Below are 20,350 nucleotides of genomic sequence, written 5' to 3'. Positions count from 1 at the left end.
TGCTGGTCAGGGCATTCTCTTCTTACAAGTTTATTTACATTGAAAGTTATATTCTAGTCAGAGTGATGAGCCTGTCATCAAGCCAGGAGTGTGAATGGGACAATCTTAGAAAGGTTCCTCTTTCTTCCTTGTGTTCCTGAATTTTTAACCTCCATATATAGTTCACTATCTACGTTAGGTCATTGCTAGAGATAACCAAACTTACCTACTATAGGAGGATATTTCATAATATCATCACATACAATCGGTTTAAATTTTATGAGTCTTTTGCTGTCACCCCTTTCACTCCACCCTTCCCATGAGAGCTCTTTCCTTTTTAACTGAAATCTGTCATTTTCAGAACATTTAGAAGCATTTCTTTAAATGAGAAAAAAGGTGTATTTTAAAAATTAAATTCAATTTAATTAACATATAGTGTATTATTAGTTTCAAGGGTAGAATTTAGTGATTCATCAGTTATATATAATGCCCAGTGCTCATTACATCAAGTGCCCTCCTTAATGCCCATCACCCAGTTATCCCATCCCCCTACCCACCTCCCCCCCAGCAACCCTCAGTTTGTTTCCTATAGTTAAGAGTCTCTTATGGTTTGTCTCCCTCTCTGATTTCATCTTATTTTATTTTTCCTTCCCTTCCCCTATGTTCATCTGTTTTGTTTCTTAAATCCACATGAGTGAAATCATATGGTATTTGTCTTTCTCTGACAGACTTATTTCGCTTAGCATAATACCCTCTAGTTCCATCCACGTCATTGCAAATGGCAAGATTTCATCTTTTTGATGGCTGAGTAGTATTCCATTATGTGTATGTGTGTATAATTTTTCATAATCTCTTATGATTTGTATTTCTGTGGTGTTGGCTGTGATCTCTCCTCTTTCATTCATGATTTTATTTATTTAGGTCCTTTCTCTTTTCTTTTTGGTAAGTCTGGCTAAGGAACCAGCTCTTAGTTTCACTGATCTGTTCTACTTTTTTGTTTGTTTCTATATCATTTATCTCTGCTCTGATCTTTTTTTTAAAGATTTATTTATTTATTTGAGAGATCGAGAATGAGAGAGAGAGAGTACATGGGGGGGAGGGTTAGAGGGAGAAGCAGGCTCCTCGCCGAGCAGGGAGCCCGATGCGGGACTCGATCCCGGGACTCTGGGATCATGACCTGAGCCGAAGGCAGTCGCCTAACCAACTGAGCCACCCAGGCGCCCTCTGCTCTGATCTTTATTATTTCCCTTCTTCTGCTGGCTTTAGGCTTTATTTGCTGTTCCATTTCTAGCTCCTTTAGGTGTAAGCTTAGGTTGTGTAATTGAGAATTTTCTTGCTTCTTGAGGTTGGCCTGTATTGCAATATACTTCCCTTAGGACTGCCTTTGCTGCATCCTGAAGGTTTTGGACTGTTATGTATTCATTCTCATTTGCTTCCACATACTTTCCTATTTCTTCTTTTTAATTTTTTAAAGATTTTTATTCATTTTTGAGAGAGGAGAGAGAGAGAGAAAACACATGAGTCAGGGGAGAGGCGAAGGGAGAAGGAGAAGCAATGAAACATCATCTCAAATGTGTTAGAATGGCTGTCATCAAAAAGACAAGAGATAACAAATGCTGGTGAGAAAAGGGCACTCTTGTGCCCTGCTGGTAGACATGTAAATTGGTGCAGCCACTATGGAAAACAGTATGGAGGTTCCTCAAAAATTTAAATATAAAACTACCATTTAATCCAGCAGTCCTACTTCTGGGTATATACCTGAAGGAAACAAAATTATTATCTGCACTCCCATGTTCATTGCAGCACTATTTACAGTAGCCAAGACATGGAAACAACCCAAGTGCCCATCAATAGATGAATGGATAAAGAAGATATGGTACACGGGGCGCCTGGGTGGCTCAGTTGGTTAAGCGACTGCCTTCGGCTCAGGTCATGATCCTGGAGTCCCAGGATCGAGGCCCACATCGAGATTCCTGCTCAGCAGGGAGTCTGCTTCTCCCTCTGACCTTCTTCCCTCTCGTGCTATCTCTCATTCTCTCTCTCTCAAATAAATAAATAAAATCTTTTTAAAAAAAAAGAAGATATGGTATGTATATATACACAATGGAATATTATTGAGGCATAAAAAGGAAATCTTGCCTTTTGCAACAACATAGATAAATCTTGAGGGCATTATGTTAAGTAAAAATAAACAGTGAAAGACAAATACTGTACTATTTCACTTATATATGTAATCTAAAAAAAAGTTCCTAAACTTAATAGAAACAGAAAACAGATTGGTGGCTGTCAGTGGCAGGGGTGAAGGGTGGGGGAAAGGGGAGAATGTGGTAAAAGGTACCAACTTCCAGTTAGAAGATTCGTAAATTCTGGGGATCTAATATACAGCACGGTGACTATATTTAATACTTTGTATTGTATATTTGAGAGCTGCTGAGAGAGTAGATTTAATTTAAAAGTTTTCATCACAAGAGAAGAATCGTAACTGTGAGGAGATGGATGTTAAAAAGTGGTAATCATTTCTCAATGTATATATAAATCATTATGTTGTACACTTCAATACAATGTCAATTATATCTCAAGAAAACTGGAGGGTGGGAGGGGCTGTTGCCAATATCTCCTAAATATACACCCAGACCTTGGTGCTGTATTGCTTGATGATTATTTTTGATACTTAATATATAGATTGTTGGACTCTGCCCCTAGATATTCTGACTCATTAAGTCTGGGCTGAGGCCAGGAAATCTGTATTTTTACAGGCTTCCCAGTAATTCTTATGTAAGGCCAGGATTGAGAGCCATTAGAACAGATGACCTTTTAAAGTTAGTCATTCAGGGGACGCCTGGGTGGCTCAAGTCGTTAAGCGTCTGCCTTTGGTTCAGGTCATGATCCCAGAGTCCTCGGATCAAGTCCCTCCTCAGGCTCCTTGCTCAGCGGGGAGCCTGCTTCTCCCTCTGCCTGCTGCTCCCCCTGCTTGTGCTCGTGCCCTCGCTCTCTGACAAATAAATAAAATCTTTGATTAAAAAAAGTCACTAAGAAGGCGCTCGACCAGGAGCATTGGGTGGGCAGGTGCTGCCCTCTAGTGTCGCTGGCTGCTTGCTACATTTAACGCTTACTGTAACCTGCTGCATGAGCCCTCCTGGTCTTGCTGCCTGACATTACTATGGGGTTTCCTGTCCATCTCCCTGCAAATTTTGATTCTTGGGCATTAATAAAAACACTCATTATAAAAATGCTGCTGCTGAATAGCACACTGTGCTTCTCTGTCCCTAGCACCTTGGCACATCTTAGATGTTCAGTAATATTTTCTGATACTGAGACACAGCAGAACTCCTTTGTAAGGTTTGTGTGGAGAGACAAACTCACATCAGTGGTATGTCTTTCAGGATTTTTCTTTATGGGGCTCTGATATGACCCATGGTACATATGAGTCAACAACTGTGAACCGTTTCCTGAAGAAATTCTACTATTACAGTAATTGTGGCACTGTGGCACACTCATAGAAGAAGAGTCTGGCTTTGGTAAGTTTTCTCGAAACAAATGAAAAGAATTTATAGTTGTGTAGCCCTCCAGAGTCCACAGAGGCTTTTCAGGTGCTTCGTCTCCCTTGTTTGCTCTTCACTATAAACTGTGAAGCAGGAAGAGCAAATGTGAAGATCCATGCCCACATCATCGATGTATTCATTACATGAATGTGCCTTTGTTTGGGAAGACACTGATCCCACTGTCCTAACCACTCAAGGACCCTTCATCAATGAGTACCAAGGCAGTAAACAAACCTGTACTAACGGCCTACTCTGCAAAAACATGTAAGATTGTCTTTGGCTCTAACTCCTGAGTTTGGAGACAGAGGAACAAGGGTGAGGGAGTTGCTGCAGAGGGGTTCGCAGCAGATGGTTTTAATGGCTTAGTAGGATGGCATTGTGTGGGTTATCTGTAAGGTAAATAGTGCACTGGTTGGAGCAAGTGCAAGGTTTGCGCAATCTGATGGTTTTATCATGGGCAGGGGTTTAGGAGGAGACTGAGAACTGTTTCAGCAGTAAAAAGGCAGCAGCAGCTGCAGGAAGCAGAGCTGGTTGGGTAGGACAGAGAATATTCTGTTCACCTTCTCTTCATCCCACTGGTGAGGGACGGAGTGTCCTAGGGTTCTGGAGGTGGTTGAGATTGTCAGCAGATTGACAGCAGTTTATTAATCACATATATTCACAGCCCAGGGGAGGAGGACACCAAACACCATGCAGGGCCACATTAGGTCAGGTTAATGGAAGACAGGACTGTTGAAGTAGCATAGAAGGCAGCAGCAGCTGCAGAAAGCACGAGCAGCTTGGGAAGGAATAATAAAAGTTAAAGATTCAAGCTACATTGTAGGTATCTCGACCTGCTACTAAGAAGGTGAGGCAAGCTGTTTGTTAACTTGACATTCAGCACTCTTTGGTTGAAAAAGTCTTCTTATTTTTGTAGAATGGTATTTGTAAGTTCAGGAAAGATGTTAAAATGGCTCAAATTCATCCCATCATCAGGGTGAGACTCTTCTTAAGTTATCTTAAATGTAAGGATGTACTTTGTTTGCATTTTGTTCTATATAAAAAAGACACTTAAAAAAACATTCACTCATCTTTTTATGAAATCATTTTCAGAGTATTCTTCCTTATAGCTAATAAAAAAGATCCCTCATACTAATAATTGGTAGGGTTTTTTTGCCTTTTGTTTCTTAAATTGTGGTATATACTTAACATAAAATTTACTGTTTTAACTATTTTTAGGTGTATAATTCAGTGTCATTAAATACATTTACAGCATTGTACAGTCATCTCTACTATCCGTTTTCAGAACTTTTTCATCATCATCCCAAAGAGAAACTCTGTACTCACTGAATAATAACTCCTTAATCCCCTCTTCCCCAAGTCCTAATAAGGTTGATTCTTGATTCATGTGAATTAGTTTTATCTTTTAACTAGGTTCTTAAGTGTCTTGAGAACAGGCAGGTAACACAACTCACATGTGTTTGTGCCTTTGATATTGCCCAGTCTAGGGATGACCTCAGATTGAGTGCTCACCACACCTGTCTGGTGGTAGACTGGAGGAAGGACCAAGTAGCACTTTCAGAGATGTTGAGCCTAAGAATTTTGGGAGTATGGGACCACTGTTATCAATAGGGCAAGAACTTAAGGAAATTCAGAAGTCCTAGGGTGTTGGAGGTTTCTCACAATGTCGACAGGGGTCATGACATTAACATTAATATGTGAATCAGTGGATGTAAGAGTGGTGGGTAACAGGTTGAACAGGAAAAAGCTTGCCCTGCCTGAAGGTATTCAAATTCAAACTTCATAAAACATTTAGCCAAACATTCCAGCCATGTTGGATTCAACCAAAGAACCACAAGTTTGTAGTCCTTAATCAAAAGTGTTGCCAGTGACCCATCTCCAGGAATAGGCAGGATGCTGAAAGATCTATAGAGGCTGCTTTGGAAAATCAAGCTCCAGAAGAGAACCTCACTTGTGTGCCTCATGGAAGGCAGTATTTGCAGTCTTTTTCCACCCATCCCAAGCTTGACCATAGACTAGGAGGAATCCTTAACTCTCAGATAGTTATTTTCAAAGGCAGCAGCTATATCCTTTCCTTGACAGATCAGACATGATCCTCTTCTTGAACCTCTTAATACTGACCACAAATTGCCTGTGACATTAAAATCCTCACTTTCTAATAGTTAACCAGATAATGCATGTCCTAGCCTCTTGTGTGTTTTTTTTAGTTATCTTCCCAGTACAGGTGATATAGTTCATGGAGTTCCTCTGACCTAGCCAGTCTCTCTTTTATAGGGCATACATGTACATAAAGACTAACTTATCTAAGGATAGGTGCCAGACTGTTGTCTTAAGGAGAGAGCTAAGCCATCAGGTTATAGGGAATAGAGCATGAAAGAATATATGTTGCCCATGACCTTGGCACCTCTAGGGCCCAAGCTCTGCAACTCATAACAGACAACCAGACACCTCATCTGAACACTGCATCACATGAGCTTCTCCTAGACAAATAAAGGCCTGTGATGCTCTGCATACCTTTTGAAATAGGAGAGCTTTGTGATGTAGTTTAGTGACCTGGTTCCATCTTCTGTGAGGCAGAGATGACAAGGTCTAGAATTTGGAGGCATTAGGTTCCAAGTCCCTGAAAACCTAGGAAGAGAGATGGCTAGTGAGGTTTAGATTATGTTGACCCTTACCTTTCTTCTGTGGGATGTTGGATATTCCTTATACACTTATGGCTCCATCATCATTATTGCATTAATTATTTGGCAAGTGAAAAAGAGCCACCAAGAATTAAGGTTGGGACCTAACAGGAGCTCTTGCCGGGTAGGGAAACACAATGACCATGCCTGAACTGATTAAGCCCCAAACAAGAAAATTTTATCTCCTTACTTTCTCCTGTTACCCTGACCCCTACTTTTTTATGGGGGTTTCCTCATGGATCCCAGAAGAGCTCCAAATTGGGTTGATTCTTCTGGCTGGGAGACATTCAGGACCTTGGATAGCTAAAATCCTTTGGCTACTAGACCTCTTATCCTTTAATCTGTTCCTCTTTTCTCCTGTCTCATTCTGATCTCCCCACAGAACTTGTTCAGGGAATGGGGGTAGAGGTATGGAGTATAGAAGAGCCTTAAAATGAATTAGTAATAAGAGAAGGGAAATGATGGGTGAAAAAGATAGAGTAGGGGAAAGAATGGTAGGAGAGTGTATAAAATTGGAATATAGAAAAAGTTTGGGAAATATTTACAGGTTTTGTCTCGTTTAGACACAAAAAGTAAAAGGTGCCCAGCTTAATACTCTTAAGTTTTTGTTTTCAAGCATCACAGGAGAGTCAAACAAAGGGCTAAAGATAGAACATCAAGAGGTAAAGTCCTAGTTTCTCCTTGGACTCCCCTCACTATGGGCAAGATTCCTCTGATTCCTGTCCCTCTATGACCCCTGGAACAAGTAGCCAGGTGCTCTAACCACTGAAGGCTCCAATTACCCCAGTTTCTCCCAGAAGACTTTCTTGGGTGGGAAATCAGGGCCTAGGAATGTTCCAGAATTCTCTACCTTACCCTGCCCCTGGGAATGAAGAATGAGGAAGTAGGACGGAAGCCTTTAGCTGTGTCATTTACTAGCTTTACGACCCTGTGGAAGTCGCTTCATCTCTCAGTCTGTGATCCATGAAATGGGCATATCATGAGCCTGCCTCACTCACGGTGTGGTTGTGATGATCAAATGAAATTAGGTCCAGGACAACATGTTGCAGCAGGTTAAGTTGTACACAGACGTGCCTTAGAGCATTGACTGTTGGGGTTTTCAGCCTCTTCTTACTCAAAGGCCTGTGGCTTGCTATAGGATGTCCCTGCATCCTCTCATTCCTTGTAACACTGTCCTGGTTTTTCAGCTAGGAGGTTTTGCCAGGAAGAAGCTGAGAAGCCGTGGGAGCTGCTCTCTATCATGAAAAGGTGATCACTTGCTCTTTGCAGTCTCCAAACCTCCGGCCTGGCCTGTGATGATTTCTCTGCTTGGCCTGGAGCAGGGAGGAGAAGAGGGATAATGTCTGGGAGGGAGTCAGACACAGTGGATGCTAAGGACTGGTTGCGAGGGTTGTCAGGGCAGAGGGGGATCAGGTGTCTCAGGAAGGAGGAGTCTTCCAGTTCTGCTCTGGGCTAGGTTCACAGTGGTCCTGAAATTCAGGATTTTGCTATGTAATTCATTGACGACTCTACATGAGTTTGTACTCAGCCACAGATAAGTTATCCAGTCAAGAGAATAGATAAATGCATGCATAAATAAATCACCATGTCATATTCCCTTTATAGTTACAACTATTCAAGGGCAGACCCGTGGAACCTGCTGATATTACCTCCATGGTTTTTTTCTTCAGAGAGGCCAATTCCTGGGACAGACCTCAGAAAGGATCGTGTCATCTTATCCTCTTCTTAAAATCTCTGAAGAATGGGATTGGCCTTTAAGAGATGCTATGTGCAGGAGCTAGGACACTCCATAGTCCCCAGAATGCAGAGTTCCCACAAAGACCTCATTTTCCACAGTTTAGGAATACTGAATGCCAGGCTGTGGCCTTCTTAACCCCAGATGAGACTGACTCCAGGTTCTTCTGGGAATGTTCCTGGTGATGCCCCATCAGCTAACCATTGGCTCCCTGCCTCTGCCTGGTTTCCTTCTCCTGGTTCAGCTTCTCAACATAGATCAACAGACAATACACCCCACCTCCTAGTCACTCATGGCCTTACATTCTCATGGGTTGTCTGAGACCTTGCCCAATAAGCTCCAGACCCTCAGCCCAGCCCAACATAATTTGCCAATGGCATTTTCCTAGGAGGCAAAGGAGATGGGTGAACCCCATGAGGGTACAGGCCCCAAGGGTTCCAGGACTAGGGGAGGGTGGACCAAATCTCCAGGCCACACATATTTAAAGAGGCAGGTGTTGGGGTGCCCGGGTGGCTCAGTTGGTTAAGCATCCCACTCTTGATCTCAGCTCAAGTCTTGATCTAAGGGTTGTGAGTTCAAGCCCTGCATTGGGAAGTACATCAAAAACTAATGATGTACTGTGTGGAGACTAACATAACATAAAAAAAAAAAAAAAAAAAAAAAAAAAGCCCCGCATTGGGCTCCATGCTAGGTATGGAGCCTACTTTAAAAAGCAAAACAAAACAAACAAACAAAAAGAGGCCGGTGTCACTCCATCAGTAACTGTTGCCCTCTTCCCTTCCCAGCCAGGGCTGGCTTCCTAAGGAGGGAAGTGTGAGGTGGCTCCTGTGTGCAGATTCCACCTGCCCCATCTGCAGTGCTGTGGCTCTGGAAATTCAGCAGTTGCTGACGGGTGAGAACACCCTGATCTCTCCCCCTTCATCGGGACCATCGCAGGGCTCCTCTTGCCTAGAGATTTTGTCCAAGTCTAGTCTCCCTTTGGAGCAGAGTCAGGGTTCCCTGCACTCCAAAGATCTTTCACTTCCATCTGTAACCCCCACAAAGTTACAGTTAACGGATCAGAAATCCTTAACACAGTCAGCTGCCCAGTCAACCAATATCAGCATCCAAGATCACCAGGCTGAACACCTTCAGCGAAGGAAGGCATTTCAAGTGCCAGATGTGTCCAGGGATGCAGGAGATCTTTCTTCTTCAAGTGAGGCGCCTAGGATTCCCAGGAATCAGCAGGACAAGAGGAAGAGCCACTCGGAATGTGTGCTGGAGAAACAAGGTCAGCTGCCCTTGAATATCTGATTCTCTTTCTTTCCCTGAATTCAGAACTCATGAACCTAAAACACCCCATTGCCTTGCATGTTCCTATTTCCCCAAAGCCCTGAGGCATCCTTAAGTACATATATATAAATGCATACATTTCTATACCTGAGGGCTCCCAAGATCTTTAGAAGAGTTTTTATGACAGCTTATAACACATAGTCCCAAATATTTTCCAAGCCTGGGAGAAAAAAACCAACCATTTCTTTCATCATAATGCTACCTCTAAGGCCTCTGTTGAAAATATGGACTATCTCCTTGACCTGGGTTCATGAGAATTGAGCCAGTCTGCCCAAACTTTCTGGGTTATAGAAGGATCCACTATGAAACCAGAGCAAATACACTGCAAGCAAATCCCAAACTCCATGGCTCTGGCTCTACCCTCTACTACTTTTCAGTTTCTAAGTGGTCTCTATCCATTGCCTGGAGGACCCACTGAGGCCTCAGTGTAATATCTGCAGCAGAAACATAGCTACCTTTCTATGATTCTTCTTTTCTGCACAATGAGTCCTCGGTTTGCCCATAAAGATCTCTCCACAGAAGGGGTGCCCCAGTCCCTTTTTCTTCAATAATTTCTTCTTGATCTCTGTACTGTCTAAAATTTCCTCCACCTAAGTTAGCCCCATCTTCTTTTCACATCCCCAAATTTGGGCTTCTCCCTCTGACTAACAACGAACCCATATCAATATCCCACTTCCTCCTCTATTCAAGTGTAAAGCCTTAGAGTGGCAGCAGCTGCAAAGGCAGCCACATCTTCAGTGGGGCTTGCCAGCTGTTGCCCAGAAATCTCTGTAGATGCAGAGAACCCTACAAAACTAAGCCCTGAGACATGTTTCTGCCTGTCTCCAGGGGCCTATCTGCTAGGAGAAGCCCATTTCAGTCTTTAAGAGGGAGGTGGTTTTTCCCTGAAACATGCCCAGAGCTGCTTGGGTTCTACTTTCAGAAGTGGTTGATTTAGCAAATTGATTCACTATTGCAAGGGCCTGCCCCAGAAGATCCAGCAGTCCAGACAGTTGCTCCTGTCTCCTCCTCACCAGCAGCCCTTGCCCCAGAGCTGCACACTGACCAGTGTGAGTGTCCCCTAGCTTGTAGACCTAGAGGCCAGTGGGGATAGTGACCTCTTCTGATCCACTGTGGGAGCAGGGCCGGTCCACAGTTGATTGCCCAGCTAAGGCAGTGTTGCAGAGCTACAATGACTACAGGTATAAAAATTGCTAGGGCATTGTTCCTGTTCACATTTGCAGCTGTTGGGACTAGAAATCATTGGGTGTACAGCATTCCAAGTGCCCTGGCAACAGCTTGGTTTTCTTGTGCCCAGAAAGTCCCTAGACGTGGAGGCAGCTGTCAGCCCCTATGTGGATCAGGAAGCTACATCCTCAATACTGATAGGCCTTGACCAGCAGCAACAAGCCTCACCTGCTGCTGTCACTGATCATCCTGATCAGCACCTGCCTGGGTATCTTCCCAAGGAGCCATTGAGAAACTGGAGACAAGTTTTGGCTTTCCTGTCAGGGCTGCCAGCTTTTTACTATGTGGCTTTCTCCAAAGCCATGGCCCTGGCAATCACTAGCCAATCTGCAATAACAGAGATGTGTCTGGGCCTGTTGGGGGCCAGTAGAACCTATGGCTCAATATCATCTAAACACCAATGTATAAGTCCTGGGCCAGCTTTCAAGATGCCAATGAGACTTGTGCAGACAGTGCATAAGCATTCCAGGTTGAAGTATAGGTGAATGGAGATGGTGCCTCTAGAGAGCCAGACATCCTGCTGGCCCCTGTTCACTCAAGATACCCATCTTGGCCATACTAAATTTTTACCTAAAAAAGAAATTCCTGGAGATACATTTGGGAAGTCTTATAAAGACAAAGGAGTCCAGGAACAAGTTGTGGATGTCCCAAGGAATATCTGTGCCTAGAACTCCTTTTGGAGTCTAAACAACCAAGGAAAAACATTGCTCCAGGATCTCTCCATCCCACCAGGTATCATCCCATATGCTCTAGAATGCTCCACCTTAAAGAACAGCTTGCCGTTAAACTAAGGCAGTGCAGGAGAACCAAAGGCAAGTTAGTCCCACTGGGCCTCCAAGATCTCACAACCCACTGGGGACACAACAGGGACCCAGGTGCTTTGTATTCAGCTGGAGGCCAGTGTGAACAAGCTCAACCTGGAGGAGCCCTGGAACCCTTATCCTCCCTACCTCAGCAGAGAAAACAGAGGACCCAGGAAGACTTAAAGCAACAGAGAATCACAGACAAGGGGGTGCAGCTTTGAAACTCTCCCTAACCGGAGAGAACATCTACTCTGTTGAGGTTCAGAGGCCAGGAGGGACTCATAAATAGAACCCTTAGCACCCCTGACTTCCCAAATGTATCTCCAGGATCTTTCTCAAGTATAATTTGTTAGGTCAAGATGGTTGCCTTGAGTGAGTTGGAACTAGCAAGGGTCTATCTGGATCTGCAGAGCCACCATTTCCATCCCCTCAGCTGACTGATCCCTATCAGCACCTTCACCAGTTTCTCCTTTACTTTGAGTTCCTAGAGTTTCCCCTAGGATTCCTTGGGTCAAAAGGCCAGACGAGAATGGTCTGTAAGGTTGTTAAAGCAAGCTGAATGATCTCACCCAAACAAGGATTCCTCAGAATGCCAAAACTGGAGTCGCCAGAGCTTAATGGGCCATACCTTATATGACCAACTTACAGGGCCATTATTTGCTGGGCCAAATTGTAAGTCCAGCATTGAAACTAACCACATTTTTTGAGATCCAAACTTTGCAGGGCCAAAATTTATAGGGCCACACTTTCTAGGGTCAAGAGCTGCAGGGTCTACTAAAAGCAGCCCATATTCACAAGATCCCATTCTTCCAGAAGCTGCAGAAGCTGGCTTAGGAAATAAGGTGAAGCACTTTCCACACTGGATTAACCCCAAGATGAAAGGTCAAGGGCATAAAGAATCCATTCTCCTCTCTAAGGATGAGACAATGCCCAAAACCATGACAAAAAAGGTTGAGAAGACTCCACCCCCCACCAAACACCCTGTGAGAGGAGCCAAGTTGAAGAAGAAAACAGAGGAGGAGGGCATGACCTTCTTTGATGCCCCCCAGTCTCTGGACAATGAACTCAAGCAACAATCCCTTCCGCCCAGATGCTCCTGGTTCCTGTGCCTTTCCCAAGACAGCTCCAAGCACTGTCCTCAGCTGACTTGTGCCACTCAGCCAGAAAATCCATCCCACGTCTCAGCTCTCACCTCAGCAGAAGGCACTGGTCTACACAAAGAGAATACCCAGTCCAGGAAAAAGGAGTTTGTAGGTTCCCAATCCTCTGCATGCCCATGAAAAAGGATGTCATCATTTCCATTAATGTGCAGGTGAGACAGGACCCTCTCCAAATATACTCTATACCTCTAAGCAAAGAACCACCTGTTTGTGCCTCCTTATTTTCAAGGTTGTATGTGATGTAGAGAGTAGAGAAGGTAGATAATACTTCCCATACAGTATAGGAGCTTAAACTCATATTTCAAATAGATCAGCATTTTCCACACAATTCTTTCAGTCCCACCCTGAATTGTGGATAGGGGGACTTGAGCAAAGAAGGAACACCCTTGTCCAAGGTGCACTGAGGGCGCACCAGGCTTGAATTCTATCATGTCTTCCCGTGGCATCTATGGGCCCTAGAGGAACAATGTGGGCATGATGATAGTATAAGAAGTAGCAGCCAGGAATCTAGTGCATTTTTGGCCCATAGGCACAATTCACCAATAACTTCTATATATGCCCACAGTCTGAAGGGAAGTTTTTTACAGGAGTGTCACAATGCTCATCCTTGATAAACACAAAAGAACACAGATAATGTGACATGTGTCAGAAGCAAATGATAGAATCTCCCCTCTCTGCACCCTGATATTATTGATTAGATCTTTAAAAGGGCTAACCCACCTGGGAGTCTGCTGTAGCCTGTTGCCAGTTTGACCCCCATTGCCTTTCAGTTGCATGGGATAAATGCCTCCTAGAACAAAGATCAGTTGAAGAGAAGGTTCCCAAAAAGATCACAATAAAAATGACTTTGACCTGAGTCTTACATTCAACAGTTCAAATATTCAACTACTATGTGCCAGGTACTATGCCAGACTCTAGGAGCACAATGGTGAACAACACCAGGCCTTCCTCCATTGAGCTTATGGAATCATGGAGTAGACTGTCAAATAAAAATTACTAAAAGCACTGTGATAAGGACTGGTTAGAGGATGTAGGGGAAATACACACAGGGCACTTAACCTAATTTGGCGGGGGGGGGGGCGGTTCATGGAAATTTTCCTAGAAGAGGTGATACGTAGACTGAGTTTCAAAGGATAAGAAGTTGTCCAGGAAGGAAGTGGGGAATCTCTGGGTTTCCCCAGGCTGAAAGTACAAACTGAGCAAATGTATGGTGTCAAGCAAATGGGTATGCCATGTAAGAGAACAGTAACTTGCTGGAGAAGTACCTATGATAACCAAAAGCATATTAAAATGTTTGAGGGATCAGAGTGAGATTGCCAAACTAGAGAATGGATAGCATTCACTCATGCATTTTTTCATTCCTTCAACTAATACTGAGTGTCCACTATACGCCACACACTTGTATAAGCACTGAGTATACAGCAATGAACAAAAGAAGAAAAAACAATCTGTCTTTAATGAGCTTACATTGATGGTACACTAGGGAGGGAGATAAAAGTAGCATAAGTAGGGGCGCCTGGGTGGCTCAGTCGTTAAGCATCTGCCTTCGGCTCAGGTCACAATCCCACAGTCCTGGGATCGAGCCCCGCATCAGGCTTCCTGCTTGAGGCCTGCTTCTCCCTCTCCCACTCCCCCTGCTTGTGTTCCCTCTTGCTGTCTCTGTCAAACAAATAAATAAAATCTTAAAAAAAAAAAGAAGCATAAGTAAAAAATACAGTATGTAGAAGAAGACCAAATATATAAAAGGTAAGAAGTTTGGGGAAGACTTAGGTGGGGTGCAGTTTTAAATAGGGAGTTCAGGGCAGGTCTCACTAAAAATGTGGGCATGAGGGTGCCTGGGTGGCTCAGTTGGTTAAGTGTCTGCCTTTGGCTCAGGTCATGATCCCAGGGTCCTGGGATTGAGCCCCATGTGGGGCTCCTTGCTTGGTGGGGAGTTTGCTTCTCTCTTTGCCTGCAGCTCCCCTTGCTTGTGCTCTCTCTCTCTCTCTGACAAATAAATACATAAATTTTTTTTTTCAAAATGTGGGCATGTGGGATGCCTGGGTGGCTCAGTTAAGCGTTGGGCATGTGGGATGCCTGGGTGGCTCAGTCAGTTAAGCATCTGCCTTCAGCTCAGGTTATGATCCAGGGTCCTGGGATCAAGTCCCTCATCAGGCTCCTTGCTCAGCAGGGAGCCTGCTTCTCCCTCTGCCTGCTGCTCCCCCTGCTTGTGCTCTCTCTGTCAAATAAATAAATAAAATTTTTAAAAAATGTGAGCATGGACTAGAGAGAGATTAGAGAGTAAATCACATAGGTAACTGAGGAAATTTCATGTCAGACATGGATAACTGAGCAACTTTCATGTCAGAAACATGGTCTGGAGGCTGGAGCATGCTTGAGCTATTCCAAGGAAGAAGAACAGTGAGCCCAAAGCAGAGTAATCATTAAAGGGGAAAGGAATGGAGGACAAATCAGAGCAGTAAAGGGGCCAAATGGGGTAAGGCCTGGAAGGTCATTGCAAAGGTCATTGACTTTTTGGGTAAATGGAAGTTGCTGTTAGAGGATCTGCTTAAATCTGCCTTATGTTTTAAAATGATCACCCAGGCTGAGTTGCTAACAGCAGTGTTTTTTTTTCTTAAGATTTATTTATTTATTTTGAGAGAGTGAGAATGAGAGAGAGAGAGAGAGAGAGAGAGAGCACATGAGAGGGGGGAGGGCCAGAGGGAGAAGCAGGTTCCTCGCTGAGCGGGAAGCCCGATGCGGGACTCGATCCCGGGACTCCAGGATCATGACCTGAGCCGAAGGCAGTCGCTTAACCAACTGAGCCACCCAGGCGCCCACTAACAGCAGTGTTGAGGGTATAGACTTGGATAGAAGCAAGGGAATTAGTCATGAGATTATTCCAGTAATCTTAGCAGCAGAGGAGACCAGAAGTGTTTAGATACTGGATTCATTTTGAGTAGGACAATAGGATACTGATATCCATTTACAGATAGATTGGATGTGGACAGTTAGAAAAAATAAAAAATCAAGGATAACTCCAATGTTTTTGGCCCAAACTTCTGGCAATAGGGAGTTACCATTAACTGATGTGAGAAATGCTAGGACTGGAGTAGAATGATATGTGTGATTGGATAGGGGGAGTGGTAATCAGGAGTTCACTTTTTTTAAATTTATTTTTAAAAATTATGTTCACTTAGGAGTTCACTTCCACACAGAGATAGATACTGGACATTCAAGTGTATATATTGATTAGACAATTTGAGCATATGACCCTGGAGTTCATGGAAGGGCCTAGGCTTTAGGCAGACAGACAACTAGATAAATAGAAAAACATAGGTGATGACGATGATGATGATGATGATGAAGAAGAAGAAGAAGATAGATGATAGATAAATAGATAGATAGATAGATAGATAGATAGATAGATAGATAGATAGATGTATTTAAAACCCCGAACCATGAGACCAGGCTACGGAGACAGAAAAATTATTACATCGGTGTGATGAGTGCTATGGTATATGGGATCCTGTCCCAGGAGGAGGTACTCAGCTGATAAGGAGAACCCTGGGGTCACATAAAGGTGTCACAATAAAAATGACCTTGAAAGACATCTTACATTCAACAATTAAAATATTTGAGTACTTACTGTCTTCCAGGAACTATGGCAGACATAACAGTCACCAAGACACAGGCCTGGCCTCTATGCAGATCATGATCTCCTGGGTAGACAGTCTCACATGCCCAAATTGCCTAATCAAAATAAACACATGGATGTCCAGTATTCATCTTAAAAGTGAACTCCTGATTCCCTGTCCCCCTCTATCACAGAATCACACATACCAGACCTGGCAGAAAGACAGAGGCTGCCCTGAGTGGAAGGTATGGATCTCTGTTTTGGACACCTTGTATCTCTCAGAAGGTGGCACCTCTGCATTCCCCAACTCTGCATTCCCACCTTCTGACCTACCACACAGGAACCAAGAGCTAAAGGAAGTGCAGGAAAGTGCTGTAATCTCCCTATGATGTGGTATGGGGGACTATGGGACACTCCTGCTCCACTGATTGGTAAGGAAATCCAGAATGACTCAGTATCCCGGTAAACCAAGAGGTGGTGGCAGGACTCTCTTCCACTGATAGGACCCAACTGCGAGCAAGTTGCAGAAAACCCAGGACGGAAACATCAGTGTGTCCCTCCTCTGAATGATGATTCTGTGCCTAATGGATGGGGGCCCAGCCCCTGTTGTGACCCTCAGGGTGAGGGGGCCCAAGACCCAAGCTTGCTGAGCCAACACCCTCCACGTGTTTTCCTAAAGCATCCCCGAGATCATAGGAGGTCTTGTGACAGGCACATCCTCCCTGCCTGGTGGGAGTTGGGCAGAGAGCCATGTAGGAGGATGCCCAAGAGAAGGAATGTGACTCAGAAGGGTCACAACAGCATCAGGTGAAAAGCCAAGGTTAATGTGCACACATCCTGGCTTAGGTGGAACAGGCCCTTCCCATGGTCCCCCACAGGCTCCTACCTGCCCCCAGTAGATTTCTATCACGGAAATTTCAAACAGCTGACTATAACTGCTAGACTCTTTTCCTGCTCATTCCGCTATGGCAGGGAGGTCATAGAATATTCTGAGCACAGGAGTTAAGTGTGTGAGACTTTATTTCCTTACTCTTGCTCAATTCTGTCATGCCAGCAGGGGACCAGGATTCCATGAACATGAGTTGAAACTCCTTGCCCTACTCAAATTCCTAACCTGTTGGAGATCCTTAGCTTCAAGGGCTCAGTTATCTTTGCTCATCTGCTCAAAATTCTAGTTCTCTACTTTGTAGGTCTTTGGGTAAAATATCCCCTGCTCCTAAATTCCCACATCCTCTGAATCTCATCCTCCTTTTCACAGCCTTATCTCTGTTTTGGCCTAATTTCCCATCACCACCCTCTACTTGCCCTTCACTGTCCAGGCTGAATCCCTGGAAGGATGATAGTAAATATGAACATAGTAGTGAAAAAAGCAAGTTACAAAAATAATCATATTACAGTCTCATTTTAAAAATATTAATAGATTTTATTTTTAGAGCAGTTTTAGGTTTGCAGAAATATTGAGCAGCAAGTACAGGGAATTCCCATACACCTGTTCCCACCCTTGGCCACATACAGTTTCCCCTCTTTTAACATCTTGCATTTAGTGTGGTATATTTATTAAAATTGATGTGCCAGTATTGATTCATTATTATTAAACAAGGTTCATAGTTTACATTAGGATTCATTCTTTGTGTTATACATACTATGGGTTTTGACCAATGTATAATGATGTATATCCACCATTAAGGTATCATACAGAATAGTGTCTGTACCCTAAGAATTCCCTGTGTTCCACCTAATCATTCCTTTTTCCCTTCCCCCAAACCCTTGGCAGCCATTCATCCTTTTTTTTTTAATTGTGGTAAAATATACATAACATGAAATTTACTCTTTTAACCATTTTTAAGTGTATAATTCAGTAGCATTAAGTACATTCACAGTGTTGTATAACCAACATCACTATTTCTAAAACTTTTTCATCAACCCAAACAGAAACTCTATACTCATTAAACAATAACCCCCAAACCCCACCCTACCCCAGCGCCTGGTAACTTCTATTTTCTGTCTCTATCAATTTCCTTATTTTAGGTACTTCATATAAGAGGAATCATGCAATATCTCTCCTTTTGTGTCTGGCTTATTTGCTTCTGACATAACATAATGTGTTCATCCATCTATATTGTAGATGTATCAGTATTTAATTTCTTTTTATTGCTAAATATTCCACTTTATGTATATATTACACTTTTCTTATCCATTTATCCATTGATGGACACTTGGATTTTTTCCACTTTTAGCTACTGTGAGAAATGCTGCTAGGAACATTGGTGTGCAAGTATCTGCTTGAGTCCCTGCTTTCTATTCCTTTGGATATGTACCTAGAAGTGGAATTGTCAAATCATATGGTAATTTTATGTTTAACTTTTAGAGAAACTGCCACCAAATTGTTTTCCACAGCAGCATTTTGCCTTTCCACCAGCAACGAATAAGAGTTCTTATTGCTCTACATCCTTACCGCATTCACTATTGTCAGTGTTCTGGATTTTGGCCATTCTAATAGGTGTGTAGTGGTATCTCATAGTGGTTTTAATTTTTAATTCTCTAATGACATATAATGTTGAATATCTTTCTGTATCTTTTTTGGTGAAGGGTTCAGGTCTTTTGTCCATTTGTAAATTGGGTTATTTTCTTATTGTTGAGTTTTAATAATTTTTTGTATATTTTAGATACCAGTCCTTTATCAGGTATGTGTTTTGCAAAGATTTTCTCCAAGTGTGGCTTGTTATTTCATTCTCTTAGTAGTGTCTTTTGGAAAGAAGTTTTTTGTTTTAATGAAGTCCAACTTAATTTTTTTTCATAGATTGAGCTTTTGGTGATGCATCTAAGAAGTCATCATCAAACCCAAGATCCTATAGATTTTCTCATAATCTCATTCTTGAAAGAAAAAATATATGTATGTTTCTATTTTTCATCTTTTGTTAATGTGTATTTTCTAATTTTTTTACATTGCAAATTAATTACATACTTTTTTATATCATTTAAAAATACCAGAGTTGGCAACAAGGTGGCTTCTTTTAGTTTTACATATAGCACTCTGTGACCCAGAAGACAAAGTTTTACCACTTCGGGTTTCAGTTTCCCTATCTATCATGGAGTACTGGAACAGAGAAATCACAGAGTTCCCTTTCTGTCATAACATCTAGCATACTCACACTTTTTTTCCAAGTTCTTTAAAAAGTCCATGGACTTAATTGAAGCATCCAGCCAGGGTGTATCCAGCTATGGGGCAGGGGAGGACTGTGTGTAAATGTGTAAACATTTTTAAGGCTATTCACCTAGGAGTTTATTGAATTAAGAGGCTGGGTCTATAGTTTCCAGACACTGTCCACATGCCTCATGAGCACCATCTGTGCTCTATGGTGAGGTGGGAAAGCAGGTCCCCATGAGGGGAACAGGCACACCACACCAGGGGAGGAGAATGTGAAACTGACATACAACCTGGAACATAAATTGGTACAACCACTGTGGAAAACAGTATGGAGGTTCCTCAAAAATTAAAAATACAGATACCATAAGATCCAATAATTCCATTATTGTGTATTTACCCCAAAAAATGAAAACATTAATTCAAAAAGATATATGCACCCCTTTGTTTACTGCAGCCATTTCCAATAGTCAAGATATGGAAGCAACCTAAATGTCTATCAATAGATGAATGGACAAGGAAGGTGCAGAAGACACACACACACACACACACACCCCTTATATATATAACAGAATATTATGCAGCCATAAAAAGGATTAGATCATGCCATTTGAGACAATGAATGGACCTAGAGGGTATATGCTAAGTGAAATAATGCAGACTAAGACAAATGCCATATGATTTCACTAATATTTGGAATAAAAAAATGAATAAACAAAAAAGCAGAATCAGACCTATAAATACAGAGAACAAATTGATGGTTTCCCAAGGGGAGCTGGTGGGGTTGTTGGGCAAAATGGGTGAAGGGAGTGGGAGATACAGCATAAAGAATATAGTCAATGATACTTTGATGTATGTGGACAGGTGGTAGCTACACTTGTGGTGAACATGGCATAAACTTGTTGAATCACTATGTTGTACACTGGAAACATAACATTGTGTGTCGACTATACACAAAAAATTTAATTTAAAAATCTGCTCTGTGCTATCATGCATACTCTCTCTCAAATAAATAAATCTTAAAAAAAAAAAAAGCAAGGGTGGGGTACCTGGATGGTGCAGTCAGTTAAGCATGTAACTGGTTTCAGCTCAGGTCATGATCTCAGGGTCGTGAGATCAAATTCCCAGTC

The 20,350-nt window shown here is 42.7% G+C and overlaps 1 protein-coding gene across 1 annotated transcript; it reads left to right on the top strand.

Moving 5' to 3' along the window:
* The first annotated feature begins 6,182 nt into the window (after positions 1-6,182).
* SPATA31F3 (SPATA31 subfamily F member 3) lies at positions 6,183-12,579 on the top strand. The gene is made up of 5 exons (XM_028115156.1): positions 6,183-6,326; positions 6,819-6,864; positions 7,390-7,450; positions 8,723-9,207; positions 12,113-12,579. The coding sequence occupies exons 1-5, from the start codon at positions 6,183-6,185 to the stop codon at positions 12,577-12,579; spliced, it is 1,203 nt and encodes a 400-aa protein (XP_027970957.1).
* The last annotated feature ends 7,771 nt before the right edge of the window (positions 12,580-20,350 follow it).

Source organism: Eumetopias jubatus, unplaced genomic scaffold, assembly GCF_037043125.1.
Source record: "Eumetopias jubatus isolate StellerSeaLion01/CBP00866 unplaced genomic scaffold, mEumJub1_p1.0 scaffold_15, whole genome shotgun sequence".
Classification (NCBI taxonomy): Eukaryota; Metazoa; Chordata; class Mammalia; order Carnivora; family Otariidae; genus Eumetopias; species Eumetopias jubatus.
Note: the sequence above shows the minus strand (reverse complement) of the source record. Positions and strands in the feature narration are given on the sequence as shown.